This window comes from Phallusia mammillata, chromosome 1, assembly GCF_965637545.1.
Source record: "Phallusia mammillata chromosome 1, kaPhaMamm4.hap1.1, whole genome shotgun sequence".
Classification (NCBI taxonomy): Eukaryota; Metazoa; Chordata; class Ascidiacea; order Phlebobranchia; family Ascidiidae; genus Phallusia; species Phallusia mammillata.
In genome coordinates, this window is record NC_137252.1 from 5,515,793 (window position 1) to 5,532,172 (window position 16,380).

At 37.7% G+C, this 16,380-nt stretch overlaps 1 protein-coding gene across 1 annotated transcript; it reads left to right on the forward strand.

Moving 5' to 3' along the window:
- Positions 1 to 7,347: 7,347 nt before the first annotated feature.
- LOC145219251 (uncharacterized) lies at positions 7,348 to 12,075 on the forward strand. The gene is made up of 7 exons (XM_080086663.1): positions 7,348 to 7,399; positions 7,541 to 7,684; positions 7,927 to 8,058; positions 8,211 to 9,501; positions 9,699 to 9,801; positions 9,999 to 10,191; positions 10,634 to 12,075. The coding sequence occupies exons 1-7, from the start codon at positions 7,348 to 7,350 to the stop codon at positions 12,073 to 12,075; spliced, it is 3,357 nt and encodes a 1,118-aa protein (XP_079942789.1).
- The last annotated feature ends 4,305 nt before the right edge of the window (positions 12,076 to 16,380 follow it).

Below are 16,380 nucleotides of genomic sequence, written 5' to 3' on the forward strand. Positions count from 1 at the left end.
AATGCAAAACATCTGAAATGGTAGCATGTTGTGTCAATAATATGTAACTTGGTTTGCAGTTGACTCGACGTTGGAGAAAGAAGCACCACGAAAGTTGTTCGACGTTTACAGATCGTGGTACAAGATATCGTCGTTTCAGTTCATCTGCTTACGTCTGGATTATAATGCCAGTCGTTTCACACGCGATGGTTGCATGGGAAAGTCAGTTTACGGGATGGTGACGTGTTCGTGTGATCAACCTGGTTTCTTCACTGTGGCTCCACAAATCGTCGCACAAGTCAGACCCGATGGATTCAGTGTAAGTCGAAGCGTTCAAATGTACTTAAATTATTTTGTGTTTTTTATCCCTAGTTTTTGGGTCAATCTGCCTCAAAAAAACAACCCAGAAAATGTGTTTGTAATTAAAAGCAACAACAACATGCATTATTTTAGGTAATTTTCTTCGGTGGATTAGTAGTAGGTCTTGTCGTTCTCTTTCTCACGTGGATGGCACTTCTCAAGTTCAGTGTACAGGTGGAGTGTGACCGAATTGCAGTGCAAATAATCCTTGTTTGTACCCTCTTTCTTTTCCACATTGTTCTCTTGTTCGAAGGACTGGCAATAAATGGGAAAACACAGTGTGAAGTGGTCACATTTTTCCGTCATTACTTTATGATGACAACCGGTAAGTTTGAAAATATTAACTATTTTTGCTCGTCTAAACATAACTTGCATACCCGGTATAGTCGAACATGCACAATTTTATCAAATTACTTAGCAATTGGGACCGTAATATTTTTTGTGTCAGGACTTCTGGCTCTTGCCGATGGGGCGACGATCCTTACCAACTTGAGTCCTCGATCTCTTCGATTCAAACGTCAAAACCCTGGTCGCCTGCTTCAAATTCAGCTAGCTATATGTTTGGGTATTCCCCTGATCATAGCTGGCGTCACAATTGCCGTCGCGCTTCCACAGGTTGATTACATCTCGATGAGCGAGTACGGGTACGAGCGTTGCTGGATCAAACCCAATTCCATCGCCCTCGTTGCCGGGGTAATCGTGCCCATAGCAACCATCTTTATTGCTTGTTTTTTGCTGGCAATTCTGATCGGTGCCTTTGCTTCCCGAGCAAAGCCAAATTCCACGGACGCAGCTCACCAGGCAACCACCTATGACGCCATGACGGTTCGTGACGTAGATATTGATCACGTGTTCCGAATGTTGGTGGAATACGTGATGACGTGCTTTGCTTTGCTGGTGCCATGGATCAAGTACTTTATACCAGGTTGGTGCCTCACAAACGTTGCTTTAACTTGGTTTGTCTGTTGTAATGCAGCATTTATTGCGTAAAACATCGTGTTTTATTTCCCAATGTTTCTTTATGACTGTCGTTTACGTTTAGGGCATAATAAATTGTTCTTTTTCAATTCACTTGGGTGCTCCGAAATTGTTGTTTTTACACATTTTTTTTCTTTTTAGGAATTCACAACATTGACGTCTCCCTGGCTAATATGTACGTCACTGTGACGTTGATCGGCTTACAAGGGATCTTTGTCTTCATTATCTACGTCATCGTGAGTCCAGATGTGAGACGCGCGTTCTGCGGAAGTGACACAAATTATCCTGAGCGGTACAAGCTCTACTGGTACGGACCAGAGAGAGATCCAGATCCACTTCCCCTTGAAACTTTTGAGGAAAACATTTAAACATTTCCTTGCCTATGACGTGTGTATTACGTCATGTGAGCATAAAACTGTAATGACAGTTTTATATTGATGCTTTAAATACGGATTTTGAAATGTATTTTTCTCTGTGTTATCGTCTGTTAGCAATAACAGAAATTAAATATAAATGGTTGCATTGAAGTTAAAAATTTTTGCGTTAAAGCGATGGTAAACAATGCGAAAGTTTGTAATAAAAGCAAATATGGTTGTTAAATTTCTTTTCTTTTTTTTCCTTTTGTTGTTTACAATTTGATTTACAAACGTACTTCACTGTTTTTTAAGCAACATTAGGTTAACAACTTGACGTTAGTGTTTAATTTGTTGTTGTTTCGTTTGAACTGATTTGCATTACGATTGAAAAGTTAGAAATTTGTTCGGCGTCAAGGGCATCATTTGTCGTTTTTAATTCACCAGCTTAAAATAGTTTATAATGTGTTTTTTACGTGATAATAATTTTCGTTAATGTATATTATTCCCCGAATTTGAAAGACAATATTTTTTAAGACTTGGTTTTGTTTTGACGCTATTCTTTCTCAGTCATACATATACACCATTCTCTTTTATTTAATTGACAAGTTTTATTTTTTCATTTTGGAATTTCGACTTAAGCACGCTTGAGTTTAACAGTTCGGTGATGTAGCAAAGTTTGGTATTTTGGCAATTAAAATCATTTAGGGAGTTCTTAAAAACGTTGAAAAACTAATGTTACCAAGGATTGTGATACTCAGTATCAATACTGACGATGCTGTAATAGCGAAATATATATATCTTTAAAACCAAAGGGTGAACGACTAAGTGATTTGTCGGAACTTACACCAAGGATTGTGGTTTCTGTGTTTGATTTTGGGATAGAGATTTTGCATGTTGTGTTGTCGTTCGTTTTCGTGCAAAGTGCTGCTCAGATTTTATACGATATAATGGATTATAATCGTTAGTATTACATTTTAATGAGACGAAATAAGGTAACAATAAAATAATATTTGTGATTTGTTGAACAACAAAGTGTGGACGTTACATCAAAACCTCATAAAATAGATAACGAGGTGTTTCAAAACTGCAATTCAAAAATGTGAGAGATTGAATTTATTGACGTACGTGACACACATACAGTTAATTAGCTTAGTTAAAACTGAACTTCATGCTAAACACCTACGGCTAAGCAACAATTGTCAACAACAGGAAAATATTCTTTGCAAAAAGCATCTTTTTTGGCAGCTAACTTTCAAGACTTTTTGAGTTTAAGTACCTGACTAGCAAAACAGCATTTCTGGGTTAACACAACTCATGCACCTCAACAGGCAAAGGAATTGAATGCTACAAATGTGACACAGACGGAAATTACACGAAAGAAAAGTACAAGACAGTGATCAATCAAAAAACAAAGTACACGAAACATAATTATACAAAATATTGGGTCACAATGTTGTACAGTGTTCGTGAGGTCACGATATAAAAAACTTATTTTTATGTTTGAATATTCAAAACATCATTACAATGAATGTAATTTTGGAATAAACCACCCTTTTCTAGAACTACCAATGAAGCTGTCTTGACTTTAACTGTCCCTATTGTAAAACAAGGCCAACATATAGTTTGTGCTAAAATACCCGACATCAAACTGAAAGCACCATGACTCAGCACATTTTGGTTGAGAAATAATTAAAATGTGGTTGAAGAAAAACATGTACATGTTGTATTTCACAGCACAACAAAAATATCTCTAAAAACTTAATTATCTGTTACATTGTGCATAATTATTACTTGAAGTGTGTACAAAATAAACAAATACAAGCATACTATTTAGAATCTGCTATTTGAAAAAAATTCATTGAGCTGATTGCAACGACAATCAAAAGGAATAAATTAATACTAATTCGGTCAAATAGAGATTGCAATGAGATGAATTAATTTGTTAAATTCACACTTTTTTATTTTTAAGTGTCATAACGTTTTTACAATACTGTTCTATTAGGCCAAAGTGACAACCGCATTGAAGTCTTGCCGCAATTTGACGAGTTTTGCGAGGGCGATGACTATAATGGCTTCGGTGATCTTGATTTCACGGATGTGCGAAAATATTTTAAGTGGAAACCACTTTGTGTAAGCAATCTGTTAGTTTCAGCACATCAGCTTGTTTTTGTTTCCCAGTTTTGTAGGGAGCAGAACGACATATTATTTGACTCACTGACATACGACATTGTATCATAGGTTGTTTTAAATTTGAACATATTTGATACTGCATGGTGTTGAAATATCAATAATTAAGGTCCCACCGATATGAAATTTACTAAACTTACAGATTAATTTAGAGGCTAATAGGTTACACCAATTAGCAGAATAGAACAACTTTTCTGTATAACAGATGAATAGTAAAGACGTTATGCTTTCTGCCTTGGATGGCTGGATGAAACGGGATCAAGAAAAAAGTAAACGTCAGAACTTGATACAGTGTTGGGAATCAACAGAAAGAAGTTAATATCGTCAATTAATAAAAAGTTAATACCGTCAATTAATAAAAGACAAAAATCGAATCTATTATTGACTAAATTTGCTGATATGCACAAATCTATTATAGACTAAAATTTTAATGTTGAATACAGATAGACAAATCACAGCTAACCCAATCATTTTTATTTAGACCAAAGAAACACAGAAAAAGAGGCAAAAAAGATTTTTACGCGAATAAAAGTGTATGTCTGATAACCCCCGATGAGAAGCAATCATTCAAATAATGGCAGGATGTAAACAATTGTAAAGTGCCAGTACCGACATTGTTATTTGTGTTTATGATGTCATGCACTGTTTTCTAGTAGGTTTCCCAGTTTATTTTTCATGACATACATATATCCGTTACGACGTAAGCTGTTTTTTGGTCCCTGCCATACACTGATTGCATTATGCAATGATCATTTGGCACATAAACTAAGCACAACTGTGGTACTTAATGATTGTGATGTGTCTGTAGGATCATCGAGTCGATGCGGTTATGACTGCTCATTGTGTAGCGCTGTGGAACAACAGCCGCAAGATCACCTTCAAACTTTACAGGAAACAAATCCACTTTTTCACGACCTGACTTGTGAGGACAGTGGCGTCGCAGTCCTTACTTGTAGGTTGTGTGGAGAACAACATGTGGTACGGGCTGATGAACAAACATTAAAGGATAGGTTTAATTACACTGTAACGTTTGTGGAACGTTCCACCGTCAATAGGGACTAGAAAAAGGAGATCGACGCCAAAATAAAGGCTAATTGACCTATGATAGGAAAAGTAAAATTAAGAAAAATAACGATGTGGGTGGGATGAAAAAATCGAAAATTGATGTTTTAGTAAACATTTTTTTCTAGTTTTTGATAATTTGATATTTGGAAATACGTTAACCATAATTGGAAATCAGGCCAATTTTTCCCGTCCGGTTCGTATTTGCTCTTGAACAAACCGGGCTTGTTTCGGGGCTGGCTTTACACTTGGCCACGCTGTGTCACAATTTCACTTTGGTAATTCTTGGTTTTGGGTCTAAACTGGATCATACTTTTGGGTTTCGGGCCGAGTTCGAACTCTAACTTTGCGACCGTCTACTACTGTGACATAAAACTACAAGAACTTGTATGTACTGTAGTAACTTGATTGTGAAGTATAGCTGTGCTTGTGAATATATTGTGTACATGACTTGTATGTAAAATACAATCTGTGTAGCTTATGACATCATTATTTGGATTTCGAAGCTGGGTCTGTTCAGGTAGTACTCCTGCACTTGTGTTGTAGATTTAAGATTTTTTTATAGATTTTTTTAGGGTGTATGATTTATTTCATACAAAAGCCTAATACAAAATTACTACTAAAAAAATCGGTGGAGAAGGACAGTACTAAACTTGTCATGAATTCGGAATGGATGTAGAAACTGACACAGCACCTCTTTTGCAATAACTGATTACAGAGTAACTTTGTGGCATCATGCAATCGCACCACCTTCGGTCAGTGGTTCCCAAACTGTGGGCCATGGCCCAGTACTAGGCCACTAATACATTTTCAATGGGCCACAGAGCCATTTGAACAGATTCTACTGGTTTGTTGTACTGTAGATCTTATGAGGTTTGTGTTGAAAAACATATTATTTGTAAACAATAATTATTTAGCAAAAGTTACATAAGGTTTGGATTTACTTCTTTAAAAGATCATGCAACTTTAAATTTTAAAAAGAAAGATTTGCAGTATGTGGTGAGCCACGAATCGCTACTAAATAGACATTTGGGCCACAGACCGAAAAAGTTTGGAAACCCCTGCTATAGGGGATGCTACATCTGGCGAGCAATTTTGAACCCAAACGCTTTTTATAAAATTGAAAAGGACAACACTGTTTTTAACACAAACGACAAAGCTGCAGAAAATCAGCAAGGTAAACTAAAAGAGAATCGAGACTTTAAAAGGCTACTAGTAATTAATAATCTTGATAACCTTATTTGTCTGTTAATAACACATTACGCCGTTATGTCGAACATGAGAGTGTTATAATTTTTCTCCAACGATATTCTTGTTAATTTGGCTTTATCATTTGAAAGACTCTAGTTATTTCATCTCTCATCTTGTAAGTTGTAAGGCAAATTTGCGATTGTAAAGTATGCTTGTTTCCGTTTACATTGTAAGATTATTTTTTGTATCATAAACAGGCACAAAGTGCTGGCTAACAATTCGGTTTTGCACGTCTTTTATTGACTGTTTCAGTCAGTTTAAAAACACAAAGCTGTCCTCTGGCTTGCAGGTGTGCCAATTCAAGACGTGCACTGTAACCTTACTTCGAACCGGTTTAAATTGCTAAATACGAGAAGTGTTGTGGTCAGAGGCACATGGTGGATCAAGTAAATATTTTTTTCTATTTTGCTGAACGCAAAGGGACGAGGAAAACATTTTCTCAAATCGACTTAAGCTATGAAACCAAGCAAGCTTCGTTGCATCACGAATAAACATCCAACGGTTTAAGGGAAACTAAAGAAAACTGCACAAATTCTTTGTGAATCTGAAACTTCGTGACATTAATATTATCAACGTCAGATCACGTTTCACGCCCCATTGTCAGATCTAAGGAAGTTTGAACTCGTCGTGTGTCTAGTTTCGTATATTTTTGTTGAAATAGGTGAGTTTCTGTTTGAGCAGTGAGCTAGTGAATCGAAGTTGATTATATTTTGACGGCTACCTCGAGAAATATAACTGTAAATTTCCAGTCTATTGCAGATGTTAGAAATGCGCTAAACGTTAGGGATTTATATAAGCCGACGTTTCGACGTCATATACAGGTTGCGTTCATCAGGGTAAATAACAGTGAATGCGCGTGGAACAAGATCAATGATTTATTTCTTTTGACTTACAGCTGTATTTCGGTTGCGTTTCCTCATTTAATTTAAAGCAATAATCGGTTTCTATGCAAAGTTTTAAATCGAGTTCGGTGCAATAATGAACTCACTGATTTCTCATCATATTGGCTAAAATGCAAATCAGATCGGAACGATTTTCATCAATGTTTTATCGCATAATGCAAAGTCAAGTCGGTGACCAAATTGTTCTCACCAACTTTGTGTCAACTTTGTTACCGACGGTTTGATGTCATGTATTTAAATTTTCGCAGATTGAGTGCTGCTCGAGTATAATAATGGCCAAAGTTGGGATCCTGCTATATCTATGCTGTATTTGTATGAAACAAGGTAAGAACCACAGCAGGGTTTCAAATATATTAACAGCTAACCACGGTACATTAGACGAGGGTCTGACAACACATTTTTGCGCGAAGAACGTACAAAAGTCCCAACGTCTTACAACTCCACAAGCGAACATTTGTTTTGTAGTAAGCAACGCTCCTGGTAAGTCACTCTGCAGAGAGGAGGACGGCTACCATCGCTGCGTTGGATCCAACTTGTGTATTCCGCGGTACATGGTTCACGATTATCACCCAGATTGTCCGGGAACTAACAAAAGCGATGAGTACATGGGTTCGTGATTTGTTTTGAATTGTTGATGTGGCATATCTGCACAAGTGCATGAACATTAAATGCAAAGACATTGGGATGGTTTTGCATCGCTTGCAGTGTTTCTTTGTCATACAAGTGCCACACAACAGCAAAACTTTATGCTGCAAAAAAATCAAATATGAAAGTTTGTAACCGGTTTTCAGAAAACTTATCAAATGAATCACTTTATAATAATTTCACACACTATCATTATTTGTCCAAAGATTCCCTCAAATGCAACGACGATGAAATCGTCTGCCGTTTTTCACAAAAGTGCGTACCTCGGCATCTGGTTAACACACCGGAAAGCTGCAAACTTAACGAAATATTGGTTTTACCATGCAGGAATGATTCAGGTAAGATGAGAGCAAAACACATTAAAAGTTATTCACAGTCAACACTCGCGTCTGGAAAAATATTGTGTCAATAAATTGGGCGACTCCATTTTCCATCAGGAGCAAACCAAAACGACTGATATGACTCGATCACTGACGTTTGTTTGTTATAGAGTTCACATGCAAGCGAAGCAGGATTTGTATTCTACGTTGGCTGGTGCAAAACGGAAAGCGTGACTGTGACACGATGGTAGTGAAGGACGGAAGTGACGAAGAAATGAGTCTCGCCTCGTGCGATATCTCAGAATTCTCTTGTTTCAAAAACAACACTGCTCCCCTGCAATGCATTCCAAGAGAATGGGTTCTGGACGGCGTAAATGACTGCACAAATGGACGGGATGAAGTTGACAAGTTGACAAGTTGTCACAATGTCACTGAGTTTCGATGTGAGTCAAATGGGAGATGCTTGGCAAGATATCGAGTATTAGATGGTTTTAACGATTGTCCCAATGCTTCTGATGAGAAGCAAGCTCTCAAATGCAGTCCAGACAAAGAGTTCCAATGCAGCGACAACGGTCGTTGTATTCCTCGCTCGTGGCGAGGCAACACATTCGTGAACTGCAAAGACGGAAGTGACGAAGTTCCGTTGACAATGAGCGACACTTGTGTGGAGGGAGAGTTCCGTTGCAACAACAGCAAGCGATGTATTCCCAACTACTTGTTGTGCGACGGCATGGATCACTGCGGTGACTGCAGCGATGAGATTGAGAGCTGTAACGAGCCGAGGATGATTCGCTGCCCAAATGATCCTGGCACTTGCGTTGTCCGGACTTACTCGTGTGATGAATACTCAGATTGTCCAGGAAGTACCGAGGATGTTAGACAAGTTACCGGTTTTAAATGTAACAAGCAGATCGCTGGACTTGACAATCGCCTTGAATACTGCGTAATTCCACAATGGTCGTTAACAGACGAATATCCAAACTGCCAAGACTCATCCGACTTATGTTTCGTAAACGGAACTTTCACTTGTCACCGCTGTCTGTATTCTGACATCATCATCTCACCAAAACAGTTGTGTGACGGAATTTTCGACTGTCCAGATGTCACAGACGAATGCCTTTGCGCACAGAGTGTCCCAGCATCGGCTTCGTCAAGATATCTGTGTGATAATGTTTGCTACGGAGTCCCTGGAAGCTCACCCTGCATTTTCTGTAGTCAAGGACAAGTTAAATGCGGTTCTGAAAACGTTTGTATTGCCAAGTCGCAAGTTTGTGACGGTAGAGTAGATTGTCCAATCACGAAGCTTGACGAGCTGAATTGTGGGAAACAGACCAAACAGAGCAGCATCAGAAATATTCCTGATTTTCAATGCAACGGCATTAATTCTGAAGCACGAACTTTTGCTACACTTGTTATAAACAAGGACCTTGTTAACTCTTTTGCTCCAGTTCAAGCTAAAAGGTAAGATCAAGTCTTCGAATTAAAAGTTTTTTTGCGCAAAACAGTAAATCGGAAATACAACTTCAGAAAAAAAATAAAAAATTCACTGCGGTACAATTTTGGCTCTTACAAAATATATTTTGCAAAACTTTACAGTTTTAGATTCGATGACAAAACGAAAATGCAAGATAAAATCTTGTGTGCTTTGTACTTTACAGGTGTGATGGTATTGTTGAATGTTCTGTGTTTGAGGATGAATGCAGCGAAAGAGCAAACTGCAGCAACCGACTTCCGATATGCGACCAAATTGCCAGTTTTGACGTAGGTTTTATAATCTCAAAAAATCTTATTTGCAATATCAGATGGTTATTATTTCGATTCTAACTCCAGGAGTTCAATTATTTCGGTTTTGCGTTGCACCCTTTTCCTAATTTGACTCAGTACTTTGTTGTCTTTTGTCACTTGTAAAGACAAAGCACGCACAGTGATCACGGTGTGTATTTGTTTATGATTTCCAGTTTCAAGTTCCTGCAAGTATGATTGGAGGTCAGCAAATATGGTTTGAATTGAGAAGGTGCACTCCGTTGGTGGACGTAATCTTTGGTAAATCGGTTTGCAACGGGATAGACGAATGCAGAGAAGGATACGACGAAACAAATTGTCCCAACCAGTTTAAGTGCAACGCCGGCAAAGTGAACTCTATACTTCAAGGTAATATTTAACGTTTGTGTACCTAAGATTTATTCTGGAGAAGGCAAGAAAGTTTTTTTATTTATTAACTTCGTTAGCAACGCTTTTCTTAACATCGTCAGCAAAACATTTTTTTAATGGTCACACATTTAGAGCAAAAAACTAAACCTCAGTTGTCAAAACATGTCTTTCAAAACTTGTCTGCGAGTAATTCTAACGTACTAACATTTCTTCACTTCAACATTGCGTTTGAAAGTGAGATAATAAATTGAAACAGTAATGAGCAAAATCGAAAAAAATAAATACGTACTACACTCAAGCTTTGAGACATTGCAGGGTCAGAAATCCCGATGTGGGAAGCTTTATTATTTGGGGTGCAAATCATTTAACCTTCGTTTTTGATGCGCCACAAAAAGTCTAAGATTAACCAAGTCCATTTGCATTAATCTGTCACCATATGCAGGTTTTCGCAATCGCATCAGCATTCCAGTAGACAAAACCTGCGATCTCGTGTCCGATTGCGCGAACTCGACTGATGAAGTGAACTGCTCGACCACCTCACACTTCTACTGCGGCAACAAAAAACCTATGTTTGTCCCAACGACCAAAGTCCTCGACGGTGTTTCTGACTGCAGCGATTCCTCGGACGAATGTCCTCCAACCTACCTGCAAAACGACGCACTTGCATCCAACGAACAAATGATCAAAGTCCGCGCCCTGGAGATTCTTGTCTGGTTCATGGCTGTCTTCGCGTTGTTTGGCAACCTGGCAGTCATGATGAAGACGGCACTTTACTTCCATCGGTTAACTAGCAACAAAACGCGTATCAAGTTGGGATTAATAAATCGTGTATTGATATTTAATCTTGCGGTGTCGGATTTGCTGATGGGGATCGTTCTGCTGGTGATCGGGATTAAAGCCATTGAGTTTTCAGGCATCTACTGTCTGTTTGACAAAGTGTGGAGATCAAGCGACTTGTGCAACGCCATTGGTGTCTTGACTGTAGTTTCAAGTGAAACATCGGTCCTTACCCTGGTTTGTATCACTTCATATCGACTCTACAGCGTCTTCAATCCCTTCAACTCGCGGAGCGTCAGAGCACGAATCGTTATGATGTGGATCTGCATCATCTGGCTCATTTCCTTCCTTATCGCTTTACTTCCACTCTCCCGCGTCCTCTCATCCGATATGATCACCAGCGCTCAAATCACGCCAAGTCCGTATTTTCATACTGACAAAGTCTCAATCGCTGACGTCAGGCAGTTCGCGTTACGCATCGGTGCCCTCGAAAACAAAACTCAACCACAGGTCATGTCATATGACTGGGTTGACCTTGCTGACTTTTTAAAGTCGAGTCACAGCTCTTTGGCGCTCACGTGGGACAACTATTTCGGTTATTACAGCAGCAGTAGTGTTTGTATTCCTCGCCTGTTCCGCATCAGCAAAGAGGAATCAAACGTAAATGTGATGTCATCAATCGTGATAACGTTTAACTTCGTCGCACTTTTGTACATCGCCACCGCGTATGTGATGATTTACATGAAATCCCGCGATAGAGGGTTGGTGAAAGCGAACAACTATCAGATCAAGAAAATGCAGAAGAAAATCACGGTCCTCATAGCAACCGACTTCTGTTGTTGGTTGCCGATTTGTATCATGACTTTCATGAGCATGTCAGGTCACATTTTGACCCCAGACTCTTACGCAGTTTCAGCGATCGTCCTTCTTCCCATCAACAGCTCACTCAACCCGATAATCTACACCAACATTCCACAAACCATCTATATGAATGTAAAAAAATTAATAGATCGTGCCAGTTTGCCTACAAGGAAGAACTCTAATTTAGTTGCTTCCAGCGAAGGGCAACCATGCGCTACGGGAAATTCAAAAAGCTCGAAAGTCTGATTTAAACAGCACGATCAACATAAAACATCACACCGAACCTCCTCTCATCCGACTGTTTGTCGATGATAGTAAAATAAACTTCCAAAATTAGTTAGCATGCAAAAAAATCCTTTCTTCTTCTCCTGTTGTGTAGTTAATTTAAAACAATGTCACACCAATCGGCACTTTGTTGTCTTTTTCAAAAATCAAACATAATACCATGTTCACAATATTTTGAATGGCCGCTTGTTAATAAATGTGTGTGGAGTGTTCTTACGAGATGGGTTGATTTGAAAGTTAGTTTACTCTGAGTGTACGGTATTATTTCAAACACTGCTTAAAAAATACTAATAGATAAAAGTTAAATCTTTAATACAGAAGAAAAGTAGGCCTAATAGCATAATCTCGAAATTAAGGTAGAACGTGACACAGCTGCAGTTTTGCAAACCGTGGTTAAAATTTAACTTGATGCAGCACAAAATTAAACACAAGGAAGAGCATGGCAAATGATTTTAAACGCGAAAGCTTTTTTTAAAAACTAAAGTGCACACACTGGGTTGTTTTAACATTCACAGTCACAGCATGCGGAATTAGCCAGCCAAACTAGAAGAGTTTTAAAATTGATATGAGACTTCACATGGATAGCATCAATCAATAACCTAGATAACTTCCTAATAGGTAACAGCACACTGCACTTTCATGGCAAACGTACGTAAAGAGGTAAATGTTCTGTCAAACATATTTTTTGTCATCAGTAGCGAGGAATTAAATGCCAACATAAAATCATTAATTGTGATTACGATTAACTTTGTCGCACTTTTGTACATCGCCACCGCGTATGTGATGATTTACTGAAATCCCACAAAGGAGCGTAGGTGAAAGCGAACAACCATAAGATCAAGAGCATGCAGAAGAAAATCACGTTTTTCATAGCAACCGACTTCTGTTGTTGGCTGCCGATTTGCATCATTACTTTCATGAGCATGTCAGGTCACATTTTGACTCCAGGCTCTTACGCAGTTTCAGCGATCGTCCTTCTTCCCATCAAAAACTCACTTAATCCAACAATCCACATTAACATCCCACATACCATCTACACGAATGTAAGGAATATAAAGTTGGCTAAATTAAGTTTCGCGTCTCGCAGTTATTTTCGACTCCGTATTTCATACAGTTATTTGAAATACAGGAACCTCAAAACATTGATCCAGCTTTGCCAGGGTGCCGCAAACTATTTATCTCATTGATAGGGTGCCGTAAGGTCAAAAAGGTAGGGAACCACTGATCTGCACCAACACCCAACAGACCATCTACTGAAAGATAAAGAAATTGAAAGATCGTGCCAGTTTGCCCACAAGAAAGAATTTAATTGCTTCTAGTGAAGAGCAACCATGCGCTGCAGGGAATTTAAAAAGTTCGACACTCTTATTTAAACAGCACTTCCCCTCTATACTGGTTTACGACAGAAAAGATTTACAACATGTGTAGTGATTTGAAATGTCAATTTTCAGCGTTAGGTACAACTGACTTACCTGTTTGTTTATTTTTCATTTATGTACATTTGTAAATGCCGCTTGTACTGAGCCCACAAAAACATGACCAGTCGAAACCGCTATTGAACAAGTTTGAGTTTCTGGATTGTGTGATTTTACCACTAGGTCCAATTATAATAAGTGCATCGATTATGATATTTGTATGAGTAAATGGAACAGCCCAAAAGTTCCAAGTAGTTAAAGGCTACAGATGCCGTAAAAATTATGAAAATAACTAAATGTACAAATTTAGAAATTGTGTGTACTTATAAACATACGGTGTTTCCTGCTTCCATAAATACGATGATAAAAACATCACCATTATTATAAAAAAAATACCCTGCAATCTTAAAGGTATAGTCACACCAGTATTATTACAAAAAAATACGCTGCAATCGTAAAGGTATAGTCACACCAGTATTATTACAAAAAAATACGCTGCAATCTTAAAGGTATAGTCACTCCGTGTAGTCCACAGCAAGGGACCAGAAGTATAAGTAATTAAATACAAAAACCGCCGCACTGGTCTTAGGACCATACCACATATACATTTTTTGAACACCATTTTAAGTTTAAAATGTATATTGCTATTGAAGCAGTTGTTGACGACATTGAATTAGGACCGCAAATAAGTCCTTACAAATCCACATTGCCATGACGTAGTAGTCATTGATACTCTATGGAATCAAAACGACGCAAATAATTGACAACTGTAATTAACCTTTCCTACCTCTTATCGTACACTGCATCCTGTCATAACGCAAGAAATACTGAGCTTGTTCCGTTCAAATTAAACTGGTTATGTGTGATAATTAAATAGATTGAGCTGTATGGAATGATATTTAGCTGTGTCTGTTATGTGGCAAAGAATTATTCCTCGTTGTTTGTGCAGGTGTTAGTTTAATTAAATGTTGTCTCTGATTGAATATATAGTCAGTTGGATTTTAGTGTTTGTTTGTAGTCTTGTGTTACATTTCAGTAAATGTTGTGATGGCGAGATAATGGTGATTAGGCATTGAAGTTGATACAAATGTTTCTTTTGCCTATAAACGAAACAGCTAGGCTAGTATTTCTATATAGTGTGCTTTAAATCAAAATCAACTGTGATTGTAACAAGGATGGATCGACGATTTTGGGTTTGCTGTGTTATTTTGTGTCTCTCCATCATCAAAGGCTGTTCTGCTGAATGTTTGTTGCAACACAGTTTTGTTGTTTTCTGGCTTGCGAAAATATACTGCTACCATTAATTTTGTTTAAATCTGGCTGAAAAATCATTCAATAACTGCAGATAAAATAAAACTTTTGTTTTCGATATTTCAACGCAATGAAATGACTCCGAATTTTGCAACTTCAATAGTTATTTTGATCCCCGGATTTGGGGAATTTATTGACATTTAAAACTTAACGTATGTGCAGGGACTCGGACATGCTTTACTGGCAACATGACATCACTGAATGCATCAATTCAATCACCCCGATTCTGTGCTCATAATACTTTGAAACTTATTGATGGAGGTAAGTTGTTTGTATGCTGGAAATGCGTGGCGTATAGTTAGATCAAATTTATTCAGCCGATGTCCTATGAAACCGTATTGTTACAAGACAGAAAATAATAAAGTGAATCAACAAAGTATACTGCGTATTCCTGTATTATTATTTGAAAAGCACGAAGATGGTGTTTGTTGTTGATACTCGACTAAAAAAAACGTGACATTAACTCGTTGAAAAACACTGAAACCATTTGCATGGTAACACAAACAATTTTTTAAATAAACGTATAGCTAACTGTTGATCGGAATCATTCACCAATTTTCGAAAATAAATAAACACAAAAATAGCAACCCAATATTCTTAAAAGTCGACAATTTGCTACAAAGTGTGATTTTGTGGACGTGCATTATAATGGAATTTGTTTTTCAGATAAGACAAAGACAGCTATAACAGTTTTAGGTAAAATATGATTTGAAAATTCAGAATAAAGTGGCATTCTAAGTGTTGTACTAAGAATGGAAATTATTTTCTTAATAACGAAATCTGACGATAAATATCTTGGAACATATATATATTTCGCTTAATGGCATCTTTAGTTCTTATAAAAACCACAAGATAAAACATCAAATAAAAGCCTTTGTGTCTAAAGCTTTGACGTGCACCTGACAAAGATAAGACGTAACTCGCTGTTTGGTCAGCATGTCAAACGTTGCTTGTCAAACCAATTTGAAAGCGGCAGTTGTGTTTTGTTTTTATTTCAATGTTTTCGTCAATTTGTTTTGTTGTGTTTCTATTTTTGTTCCTTATTATTGATGTTTTTATCTTGTGACTTATATTAATAAGATTTATTAAATAAGATTAATTTTGGACTGCAGTAAAGAACGGCGAATGCTGCTACACATATGTGAAAGGAACTTGCCACGAAGCAACAGAGAATCGTTTGGGTGAGCGTGCGAAACAGAATGCAGTGTTTTTTCATTTGATCATTATCAGTAAAATACTGTAGCAAAATACATATCTTCTATTCAATGATACCCCCAAAATAACCTAGATGTGTGTCTTTAACCTAACATTATAGTTGATTATCACAGAAATTTTATGCGGATATATGTTAATGTACCACCACAGGTGACGAATAAATTACAAACCTCATTTGTGGTGTTTTTAGCGTATGCCGGGGGCAGCGATTGCAAAATCAAAAACATTGAAAATTGGAAACAAGTGAACCATAACCTCTACCACAGATTTGAAGTTGATGCCATAGTAAAGAACGGACAAAGTAAGTGTCCTTGTTACTACGTAT